The following is a 12,762-nucleotide window of genomic DNA, read 5'->3' as shown; positions in this document are numbered from 1 at the left end:
GAGAAGCTCACTCCTCAAGAATGTCAAACTACAGACCGATATCCCTTTCTTTTCTTTCCAAAGAATTTGAGTGTGCTGTCTCTGGCCAACTCTCATTATGTCTCTTCGAAAGATCTTCTTGACCCTAACCAGTCAGGCTTCAAGGCTGGCTCACTTAACTGAGATCGCTCTCCTCTGTCACAGAGGCTCTCAACTCTGCCAAAGCCGACACTCTCCTCTGTTCTAATCCTCCTAAACCTATCCGCTGCCTTAAAACAACGTGAACCATCAGATCCTCCTCTCCACCCTCTCAGGGATGGGCATCTCAGGCTCTACACACTCCTGGATTGGAACCTATCTGGCAGATCACTCCAACCATGTGGTGTGTCTGTACCATATGCTCTCACTACTGGTGTCCCCCAGGGCTCGGTTCTAGGCCCGTTTCTCTTTACACAGTCACTCGGCGCCGTCACATCCTCACATGGTCTCTATCATTGCTATGCGGATGGCACTCAACTACTCTTCTCCTTCCCCCTTCTAACACCTAGGTTGCGACACGCATCTCTGCGTGCCTGGCAGACATCTCAGCTTGGATGCCGGCCTACCACCTCAAGCTCAACCTTGACAGAAGGGTGCTGCTTTTCTGCCAGGGAAGGCCTGCCTGCTCCAAGACCACTGCATCACGGTTGACAACTCCACGGTGTCCCCCTCACAGAGTGCAAACAACCTTGGAATGACCCTGAACAACACCCTGCAAACATCAAAGCAGTGACTCGCTACTGCAGGTTCATGCTCTACAACACCCTAGCATGTCTAATCCAGGCACTTGTCATCTCCCGTTTAGACTACTGAAAATCCCTGCAATTTATTCAGAACGCAGCAGCCCTCCTGGTGTTCAACCTTCATAAATTCTCCCATGTCACCCAGCTCCTTGGCACACTCCACTGGCTTTCAGTCTTAGCTCGCATCATCTTCAAGACCCTGGTGCTTGCCTACGGAGCAGCATGGGGAACTACACCTCCTTACCTTCAGGCTTATGCTCAAACCCTACATGCCAACCCAAGCATTCCGTTCCGCCACTTCTAGTCTCTTGCCCTCCCTCCTATGGGATCGCAGCTCCTGCTCATTCCAGTCAAAGCAATACTGTCCTGGCACCCCAATGGTGGCACAAGCTCACCTGGCACCCCAATGGTGGAACAAGCTCACCTGGCACCCCAATGGTGGCACAAGCTCACCTGGCACCCCAATGGTGGCACAAGCTCACCTGGCACCCCAATGGTGGCACAAGCTCACCTGGCACCCCAATGGTGGAACAAGCTCACCTGGCACCCCAATGGTGGAACAAGTCAGGACAGTTGAGTCCCTCCCATCTTCCGAATTTAAAACACACTTTTACCCCATTTTTCTCCCCAATTTCTTGGTATCCAATTGTGCAGCACCCCATGGGTCTCACGGCCTGGACTCAAACCAGGATCTCTAGTGGCACAGCTAGCAACAGCAATGCAGGGTCTTAGACCACTGCGCAACTCAGGAGGCCCCCTACCTCTTTTAAGAGTATCTTAACTGCTGATAAATACTTTGAGAGAAAATGTACTTGATAAAATTGTGAAATCTTGTCTCACCTAGCTATCTTAAGATGACTGCACTAATCGTAAGTTGCTACCCATAAGGTTGAACACCGCACTCCGCAGATATATAATTAGCATAATACAAAAAAATCTCCATTAAACCTGTCAGTTTAAGCTAGAGCCATCTGTTATTTTGCATTGAATACGTCGCATCCACCGCATCTGCGGTGAAAGGTGACAGCTAGAGCGATATTTGTCAGACCATGACACATCCCGAAAATCGGTCTTCTTACAAAATTGCCTGTAGCTTCTGAGCGATTTGGCCTAAAATATTATGACTCCTCTATGGAAAGATGAGACTATCACGAACACAATGGTGTTTTCTGTTTTGCTCAAGGACACTCCACAAGACTCGTCTGAAGTTACCCCGTATGGAAGTACAGTGCAATTTGGAAATGATTTAGTCTTCACTTTCACACATTTTGTTACGTTACAGCCTTATTCTAAAATTGTTTTCCCCCCTCATTAATCTACACACAATACCGAATATTGACAAAGCGAAAACAGGTTTTTAGAATTTTGGGAAAATGTATACAAAAATATTCAGACCCTTTACTCAGTACTTTGTTGAAGCACCTTCGGCAGCGATTACAGCCTCAAGTCTTCTTGGGTGTGACGCTACAACCTTGGCACACCGGTATTTGGGGAGTTTCTCCCATTCTTCCCTGCACACCCTTGTCAAGCTCTGTCAGGTCGGATGGGGAGCGTCGCTGCACAGCTATATTCAGGTCTCTCCAGTAATGTTCAAGTCCTGGCTCTGGCTGGGCCACTCAAGGACATTCAAGAAACTTGTCCCAAAGCCACTCCTGCTTTGTCTTGTCTGTGTGCTTAGGGTCGTTGTCCTGTTGGAAGGTTAACCTTCACCCCAGTCTGAGGTCCTGAGCACTCTGGAGCAAGTTTTCATCAAGGATCTCTCTGTACTTTGCTCCATTCATCATTCCCTTGATTCTGACTAGTCTCCAAATCCTTGCCACTGAAAAACATCCCCACAGCATAATGCTGCCACCACCATGCTTCACAGTAGGGATGGTGTTGGCCGGGTGACGAGAGGTGCCTGGTTTCCTCCAGACATTACTCTTGGCATTCAGGCCAAAGGTTTTATCAGACCAGATAATCTTGTTTCTCATGGTCTAATAGTCCTTTATGTGCCTTTTGTCAAACCCCAAGCGGGCTGTCATGTGGCTTCCGTCTGGCCACTCTACAATGAAGGCCTGATCTGCTTGGTGGAGTGCTGCGGAGATGTTGTCCTTCTGCAAGGTTCTCCCATCTCCACAGAGGAACTCTGGAGCTCTGTCAGAATGACTATTAGGTTCTTGGTGACGTGCCTGACCAAGGACCTTCTTACCTGATTGCTCAGTTTGGCAGGGCTGCCAGATCTAGGAATAGTCTTGGTGGTTCCAAACTTCTTCCATTTTAAGAATGATGGAAGACACTGTGTTGTTGGGGACCTTCAAGGATGCAGGCATTGTTTGGTACCCTTCCCCAGATCTGTGCCTCGACAAAATCCTGTCTCGGCGCTCTACGGACAACTTCATCGACCTCATGGTTTGGTTTTTGCTCTGACGTGCACTGTCAACTGTGGGACCTTACAGTATATAAACAGGTGTGTGCCTTTCCAAATCATGTCCAATCAATTGAATTGACCACAAGTGGACTACAATCAAGTTGTAGAAACATCTCAAGGATGATCAATGGAAACAGGATGCACCTGAGCTCAATTTTGAGTCTCATAGCAAAAGGTCTGAATACTTACAGTATGTAAATAAGGTAGTTATGTTATTTAGCTGACATTGCTTCCAGAGGCAGTTTGTAACTTGGTAGTGAGTATTGCAACTGAGGACAGACAAACATTTTTTACACTCTATGCACTTAAGCTCACAGAACGGGACCTCCGAGTGCTGGGGTGGTCTACCACTTCTTGGCTGAACCATGGTTGCTCCAAGATGTTTCCACTTCACAATAAAAGCACTTACAGTTGACCGGGTCAGCTCTAGCAGGGCAGAAATTTGGTGAAATGACTTGTTGGAAAGGTGTTTATTGGCAGAAATGTCTTCTGGAACGTGAACTTTCATGTGCCCTAACAAACTTGTAAATAAGAATAAAAAGGTTAAACTTACGAGCCTAATTGGTTTAGCCACAGAGAAAAAGACAGGGACGTTCATGCTATCCATGATTGACTGAGATCATGGCTTGGCTGGACATGCCGAGAGATGAGTTTGGATTGGTCTGCCATGTAGCACGCTTCTGTCTATAACATGAGCTGGTCAGTATGTGTAGGTAATACTTTCTAACGCGTAAAAAAATAAGATCATCTGAGTTTTGAAATCAGTGGAATTAGAATATGATAGCTAAGGAGATGGAGAAATGTCAGGTTTTGCAAATATTGCAAATATGCAGAGAGAGTCAAAGATTACACACAGAAGAAGGCTGTTATATAAAACACCTCTGTCCAGATTACATCTTCAAACTAAGGGCAACCATGGCATCTGTGACAGAGGGAGAAGCGTCCCTCCATGTATACGGGTAAAAAAGTGTTCCGGACATATTCAAGTCTGTGCTAGCAAAACAGTCCTGTAGCATCCGCATCATCTGACCACTTCCGTATTGAGCAAGTCACTGGTACTGCCTGCTTTAGTTTTTGCTTGTAAGCAGGAATCAGGAGTTTAGAATTATGGTCCGATATGCCAAATGGAGGGTGGGGGAGAGCTTTGTATGCATCTCTGTGTGTGGAGTAAAGGTGGTCTCGTGTTTTTTTCCCCCTCTGGTTGCACATGTGACATGCTGGTAAAACTGATTTAAGTTTGCCTGCATTAATGTCCCCTGCCACCAGGAGCGCCGCTTCTGGATGAGCATTTTCTTATTTGCTTATGGCCTTATAGAGTTGGGTGAGTGCGGTCTTAGTGCCAGCCTCGGTTTGTGGTGGGAAATAGACGGCTACGAATAATATAGATGAGATCTCTCTTGGTAGATAGTGTGGTCTACACTAAAGTACCTCGTCTGAGGTACTTTACCTCAGGCGAGCAATACCTCGATACTTCTTTAATATTAGACATCGTGCACCAGATGTTATTGACAAAAAGACACACACCCCCAACCCTCGTCTTACCAGACGTAGCTTCTCTGTTCTGCTGGTGCACGGAAATTCCCGCCAACTCTATCTGTTTCGTCGTTCAGCCACGACTCTGTGAAACGTAAGATATTACAGTTCTTAATGTCCCATTGGTAGGGTAATCGTAGGTCATCAATTTTATTTTCCAATGATTGCTTGTTAACAAGTTGAATGGATGGCAGTGGGAGTTTACTCGCTTGCCTTCGGATTCTCAGAAGGCAGCCCGATCTGCGTCCTCCTTTTCTTCACGCAAATGACGGGGATTGGGCCTGTTCCTGGGAGAGCAGTATATCCTTCTCGTCGGACTCGTTAAAGGAAAAAGCTGAGTAATCGCTGTTCTAATGTCCAGAAGCTCTTTTCAGTCATAAAAGACAGTAGCCGCAACATTATGTACAAAATAAGTTACAAACAATGCAAAAAAACTAACAAAATAGCACAGTTGTTTAGGAGCATGTAAAACATCAGCCATCCTCTTCGGTGCCATCTTAACCTCTTAAGAGAGTGTGAACGATGCTGAATGGGTGTAGACAAAGAAGGGCTCTCTAGTAAGTTTACCAAAAGTGAGGTTACAAGTTTATCAACGTTCAAAGCAGAATTACTTCCCCATTGTTCCTCAACTGTAGTGTATGATATATTATTTTCTCTGAGTCTCTACTTTTTACCCAGTGTAAAAAACACCATTTCAAATTTTGCTACACAAGACCGAATCGAGCTGGTAGGTCAGATGTTGATGTTATTATCTAGCTAGCCAATTTTGACGTGGTCCATCAATCAATGTTGCCACATATGTTCCAAGATGGTGTAGCAGTCGGACGTGTGTTTTGTCTTGTCCTGTCCCATATCGTTTCTTTCCTCGTTTTTTCGTATATATTTTAATCTCACTTACCATCTACGGACTAAATATACTCTCCTGCAACTCACCTCACCCAATGTGGTATGGATCTGCTATTTTTATACTTTAGAACCGGAAACCCCAACAGGAGCTAGCCAGCTAACTAGCTACTAGCTAGTAGTCAGTTAGCCACTGCTAGCGGTCTTCACCGTTAACTCGGACACCAGCAAGCCTCAGCTTGGTCAATACCTGCCAGTCTGCACAGAGCGATATCGGACTGCTTTTTCTCTACCACATCTTCGGATTCCCACTGCAAGCTCTGAACCTATACAACGGAAATGCGCAGCTAGCTAGCTGCAATCCTTGTGGCTACTCCCAGCTAACATCTCTGTCCCGATGCAAGCACCAGTTAGCCTTGAGCTAGCCTCGAGCTAAGCCCATCTCCCGGCTAGACAAAGAGGTACACCAGCCAATTCTTGGGCTACAATACCTCTTTTGCCACTTGGCTTGGACAATTTACTGCCGACACGGAGCCCCGACAATCCATCACGACTGGTCTGCCGACATAATCGTCCAAGGTGGTTTCAACAGGCTCATCCATTGCGACGTCGCCGGAGGCCCATCTGCTAGCCCCGGCACGCTAGCTGTCTGAATCGCTGTGTCTCCAGCTCGCCTACTGTAGTAGCGACTACTGAATCGGCTCCCTGACTCATCTATTGCTACTCATTGGACCCTATGATCACTCGGCTACACATGCCTCTCCCTAATGTCAATATGCCTTGCTATTGATGTTTTGGTTAGCGATTATTGTCTTATTTCACTGTAGAGCCAATATGCCTTAGCCCTTTTTGTTGCACTCCCCGACACATGCAGTGACCTCACCTGGCTTAACTGGTGCCTCTAGACACAAAACCTCTCATTGTCACTCAATGCCTAGGTTTACCTCCACTGTACTCACATCCTACCATACCCTTGTCTGTACATTATGCCTTGAATCTATTCTTCCACGGCCAGAAATCTGCTCCTTTACACTCTGTTCTGAACACACTAGATGACCAGTTCTGATAGCCTTTAGCAGTACCCTTATCCTACTCCTCCTCTGTTCCTCTTGTGATGTAGAGCACTCTCATTTATTGACTTCAGTAACTGTCAAACCCTTGGTTTCATGCATATTAATATTAGAAGCCTCCTCCCTAAGTTTGTATTATTCACTGCTTAAGCACACTCCACCAACCCGGATGTCCTACACTTCAATCCCCAAATACAACATTTTCCAACAAGATGGAACTGCCAAATGGGGCAGCTTTAGCCTGCAGAGTTCTGTCATACTATCCAGGTCTGTGCCCAAACAATTTAAGCTTCTACTTTTATAAATCCACCTTTCCAGAAACAAGTCTTTCACAGTTGCAGCTTGTAATAGACACCCCCTCCAGCTGTGCCCTGGGCACCATATGTGAATTGATCGCCCCCCCCCCCATCTATCTACAGAGTTCATACTGTTAGGTGACCTAAACTGGGAAATGTGTAACACCCCGGCAGTCCTACAATCTAAGATGGATGCCCTCAATCTCACACAAATCATCAAGGAACCTACCAGGTAAAACCCTAAATCTGTAACCATGGGCACCCTCTTTGATATCATCCTGACCAACTTGCCCTCTAAATATACCTCTGCTGTCTTCAACCAGAATCACTGCCTCATTGCCTGCGTCCGTAATGCGACCACCCCTCATCACTGTCAAACGCTCCCTAAAACACCTCATCTCGTCAGTAGAGGATGCCTGGTTGCTCTTTAAAAGTGCTTTCCTCACCATCTTAAATAAGTATGCCCCATTAATAAAATGTAGAACTAAGAACAGATATAGCCCTTGGTTCACCCCAGACTTGACTGCCCTTGACCAGCACAAAAACATCCCATGGCGTTCTGCATCAGCATCGAATAGCCCCCGCGATAGGCAACTTTTCAGGGAGGTCAGGAACCAATATACACAGTCAGTTAGGAAAGCTAAGTCTAGCTTAGCTAATTTGCATCCTGTAGCACTAATTCGAAAAAGTTTTGTGACACTGTAAAGTCCATGGAGAATAACAGCACCTCCTCCCAGCTGCCCACTGCACTGAGGATAGGAAATACTGTCACCGGCAATAAATCTACAATCATTTCAATAAGCATTTTTCTACGGCTGGCCATGCTTTACACCTGGCTGCCCCTACCAACAGCTCTGCACCCACTGCTGCAACTTGCCCAAGCCCCCTTCCGCTTCTCCTTCACCCAAATCCAGATAGCTGAGGTATACAACCTGGACCCTTCTTTCTAGAATTATCCGCCAAATTCTTTTGCAACCCCTATTACTAGTCTGTTCTCCCCTCTTTCGTATCGCCTGAGATCCCTCAAAGATTTGAAAGCTGCCGCAGTCATCCCACTCTTCAAAGGGGAGACACTCTAGACCCAAACTGTTATAGACCTATATCCATCCTACCCTGCCTTTCTAAAATCTTCGAAAGCCAAGATAACAAACAGATCACCGACCATTTCGAATCCCACCATACCTTCTCCACAATGCAATTTGGTTCCCAAGCTGGTCATGGGTACACTTCAACTACGCTCAAGGTCCTAAACGATATCATAACCGCCATCGATAAGAGACAATTCAGTGCAGCTGTATTCATCGACCTGGCCAAGGCTTTCAACTCTGTCAATCACCGCATTCTTACTGGCAGACTCATTAGCCTTGGTTTCTCAAATGACTGCCTCGCCTGGTTCACCAACTACTTCTCTGATAGAGTTCAGTGTGTCAAATCAGAGGGCCTGTTGTCTGGACCTCTGACAGTCTTTATGGGGGTGCCACAGGGTTCAATTCTCAGCCCGACTCTTTTCTCTGTATATATCAATGATGTCGCTCCTGCTATTGGTGATCTTTTTTGATCCACCTCTACACAGATGACACCATTCTGTATACTTCTGGCCCTTCTTTGGTCACTGTGTTAATAAACCTCCAAACGAGCTTCAATGCCATATAACACTCCTTCCGTGGCCTCCAACTGCTTTTAAATGCTAGTAAAACTAAATGCATGCTCTTCAACCGATTTGCTACCCACCTACCCGACAAGTATCACTACTCTGGACAGTTCTGACTTACAATATGTGGACAATTACAAATACCTAGGTGTCTGGTTAGACCATAAACTCTCCGTCCAGACTCACATTAAGCATCTACAATCCAAAATTAAATATAGAATCGGCTACCTATTTCGCAGCAAAGCCTCCTTCACTCATGCTGCCAAACATACCCTTGTAAAACTGACTATCCTACCAATCCTTGACTTCGGCGATTTCATTTACAAATAGCCTCCAACAAGCTACTCAGCAAACCAGATGCAATCTATCACAGTGACATCCATTTTGTCACTGATGCTCTCATTGGCTGGCCCTCGCTACATATTCGTCGCCAAACCCACTGGCTCCAGGTCATCTATAAGTACATTAGGGCTACTTACCACTGTTTACCAACTGTACAAAGTTTATACCGGTAACTTGCAAAGGAAACACTAACAGTACAACGGCAAATGCGTCCTTCTGCTGCTTGACAGGCAGAGCCCACAAAGGATGGGAAATTGAAATAAATCATTCATACTTGTCAGGTATAGTTCGCTTTTATATCACTCAAATATCCAATTAATGGTGGCCAATATTGATATATCGCTACCCTCACGCATCTGAAATGACATGATCAATTGATGTTTACTGATCATAAAAAGCATGCAGTTACTTGCTTGTATACCTCCTGATGATTTGTGCAATTGTTTTGCATGGAATAATTGGATATTTGTTGTTCTGACTATGCTCTTTAACAATCCCTTAAACGGCACGCAGTTGTCAATGGTTTTAGCGGCGCTGGGGTTCTCCTTGCCTCTCAGCAGGCAAATCTAACGCTCTGCACCTTATTGTGATGTTTTATTGACAACGACTTATGTAAGAATGCATTTTGTCATTGTTTTTGAACATTCTCATGTTGAGCAGAGCTGTCTGGACTCCCTGGGGTAGAACTGTTATTGTATTTATGGCTGAGAAACAATCTATGAATAAAGATTAATAGCAAGCAGACTGTGACTAAGCACATACTGTACACACACACACACACACTACTTCCTGACACACACTTACTGTAGTTCCTAGAAACAAACAGTGCCAGGCCTGTAACTCAGCCTACCATGGGAATAGTGTACAGTACTTCTGTTTTGAGTTAGCGTGGCTGTGCTGCGTTTACATCACTGCTGGCACAGAGATTCTCATCCCTGGCTGCTCTGCATGTCGATGTCTCAGGCAGGACATGCTGGAGTACTTCCTGTTGTTAACGCGCTGTCTGCCTGATTATCTCTCTTCTCTCCCTTCCTACCCAGAGTGGAGAGGATTCACTGAGCTACACGGTTAATGGGACATCAGAGAACATTTGAGACAATAAAAAAGAGCACAAGCAAACTATTGCAATACTGTCCAATGGGGAATAAAATATTTTAAGAAACAGGAAACAGTCGCTACTTGTTATTTTGGGTTTTTCATCTTGGTCAGGCCCAAAGATACAGGGCTAAGTTCATACGTGTGCATGCCATGAATCCAAACAGCCAATTTCAGGGAAATGTGTAACAAAACACGAGAGACTTGCATATGTTGCGTGTTTCCTTACATGTAACTAACTAAACCTTATAGTTTTAGGGCTTTTGCTTTTATTTAAGTTTAGCCCTTTTTACACTTTTCAAAAACCTTCAAAACAGAAATTCCCTGCATTAAGAACATGCTTTGCAATAACCAGTTAAGGTATACTTAACTAAGCCTCTGTCAGAAATAGCCAAACAACTGCAGTTTAAGGGGCAAATTAGAGGATGACACATCTCACGTAGCGTTAGCCGCTAACATAGCATTACCATCACTGTCTGAGAGGATGACATAATGACAGACGTGGCTAATAGCAATGTTACCGTCACAGAGGGTAGGGAAAACTAGGGGCTTAGCCACCCCAGTATAAACCATCTGATGTGGTTGCTAATGGTAGCTAGCTGATAAACTTTGAGCTGAAAGGAGGGAAGAAAAAGAGGGGGTTAACCACAAGTATAATTAGTAATACAGTACCAGCCAGTATAGCCCACACAAGAGCACAGGGCTTTACAGTAGTAGTCTATCAGTCCTTTCTCTCCATTATAATCCCACTGGTCAGTGATTTAACAGATTGCAGTGCTACTGTGTCCGTGTTCTTTGGTAAACAAATAGTTTGGATTCATCATTATGACTTAGGAAACAGACAAGCTGTTCCTGGCTGCCTTTGGCTTATCCCCCCGACTGACCAGTCAGCCTTTCCAGATGGCCAACAGCCTCTCCGTTAAATCCTAACTGTACAAAAGCAAGGTTGATATGAGCCAGCCACCAGTTCTCTCATCCACAGTTATTCCTGTCCATGTGACCATGTAACTCAGAGTTTCTTGGTCAAGTGGTCAGGAAAAACTACTGGCCCATCTCAGCGCTTCTGATCACCACAGTCCAGACAGTTATGCCACAGTTCACGCCAACCCCTGCTCAGATAGGTAAAGTACAAGCCATGGTATTTTCTCAAAGCCTAGGTTAGTGGCCAACACTACACCATACCTCTCCAAGTCAACATAATAACATATAAACTTGGGCCAGATGTTGCCAGGATTAATCAAAACAGTCAGACCTTTAGGTCAGCTCCAAACAGACACGTAGCCAGACCTCTCCTCACACACAAGCACACACACACACCAGATAAACTCTGAACACATTGCCAAATATAGCTAGCCTAGACATGTTCACAAATACAGAAATGTGTCTCCCACCAACAAACACGACACTGTACTTATCCAATTTGGGAGTTGGATTGATAAATCTGTCACCGCACAGAAAGAGAGAAGGGGGAATGTGAGACAGGAAAAAGAGAATGAAAGATAGGTGGATCAAAGAGAGAATGATATAGACAGGTGGTAGGTAGAAGGGTGAAACTAGTGGATGAAAGAAACTGTGGGTAAATGTTGAAAAAGAAAAGATAGAAATAGAAAGGGTGAGAAGAAATAGAAGATGAGATAGAGGCAGACCGATGCAGCTGGCCAGACACAAGGCCCCAGTGTGTATGTGTGTATGTCTGTGTGTCTGTCAGTATTTGGTATTTAGAGTGAGTTCACACATAGACCTCACCCTTATCCTGCCTGGACTGGACTGGCACATCAGAGAGAGATGGAGGAAAGAAACAAGGAGATGGGGAAGAGAAAGAGGGTGGAGAGCATGGATAAGATGAAGTGTGAGGTATAGAAAGATGGAGTGATGAAAAGTAAAGAGGGACTGCTGTATTAAGGGTCTTACCCTGGGAGCTGGGGGTCCGTGGTCATCGAGATACGTGGACTCTCCTGTGAAGAAACAGGTATAGATATGTAGAATGTGATAATATTCAGAGGGACTACAGTCCAACAGTCATATTATGGCAAACCCACTGGCAGCACAGAATCACAGGCTAGTGAACTCAAGTCAAGAGTGACCAAAGTACTTAATAAATGTCAGACAGACAGGCAGACCACAGGTGTAATAAAAATCTATATCCAGCCACAACAATCTTCAAGAACCAACTAGAAAAAAAACGGTCTGTCACGATCCCTCTAAGAAAAACAGAGCAGCCTTCACATCCACATAAAGTGTGGGAATGTTGTCATGAGCGAGTTACAGTGGTTCCTCCTTTAAAAGGTGCTTCTACACCTGCATTGCTTGCTGTTTGGGGTTTTAGGCTGGGTTTCTGTACAGCACTTTGAGATATCAGCTGATATACGAAGGGCTATATAAATAAATTTGATTTGATTTGATTTGAAAAGTTGCGTCATACTGCGGCACACCCTGCGTGCTGCTGCAGCATTCTGTGGCACGTCATTTAATTCTCAGCCATTTCTGTTACTGCAAGTTATTGCTAGTTTGACCAGCAGAGCTAATCTTTGAGAAGCATTTGCTAGTATTCCGTATTGGCATTACCAGATAATTTAAAACCTTTTTTGTAATAGTATATGGCTTATTTCATTTGATTAATATTATGGTGTTTCCATTCTGAGAAAAATGGTCAGTTTGTAAATTCAGACGTTTTGCTCTCTGAGCGCACACTGGACATTCGGACCAAGGAGTAGGGTTGATTTGAGCATTCTGGCCTTACGACGGCAGTCAAGCACCCAAG

General features: G+C 45.0%; 1 protein-coding gene across 1 annotated transcript in view; it reads right to left on the bottom strand.

Annotated features, from left to right (window-relative positions):
* The window catches only part of usta (uronyl 2-sulfotransferase a), a 138,304-nt gene that overhangs the window by 29,424 nt on the left and 96,118 nt on the right, over positions 1-12,762 (bottom strand). The window contains exon 2 of the mRNA XM_020496964.2: positions 11,913-11,956. Coding sequence (XP_020352553.1) covers positions 11,913-11,956 — 44 coding nt within the window. The remainder of the gene's footprint in view (positions 1-11,912; positions 11,957-12,762) is intronic.

Source organism: Oncorhynchus kisutch, linkage group LG12, assembly GCF_002021735.2.
Source record: "Oncorhynchus kisutch isolate 150728-3 linkage group LG12, Okis_V2, whole genome shotgun sequence".
Classification (NCBI taxonomy): domain Eukaryota; kingdom Metazoa; phylum Chordata; class Actinopteri; order Salmoniformes; family Salmonidae; genus Oncorhynchus; species Oncorhynchus kisutch.
Note: the sequence above shows the minus strand (reverse complement) of the source record. Positions and strands in the feature narration are given on the sequence as shown.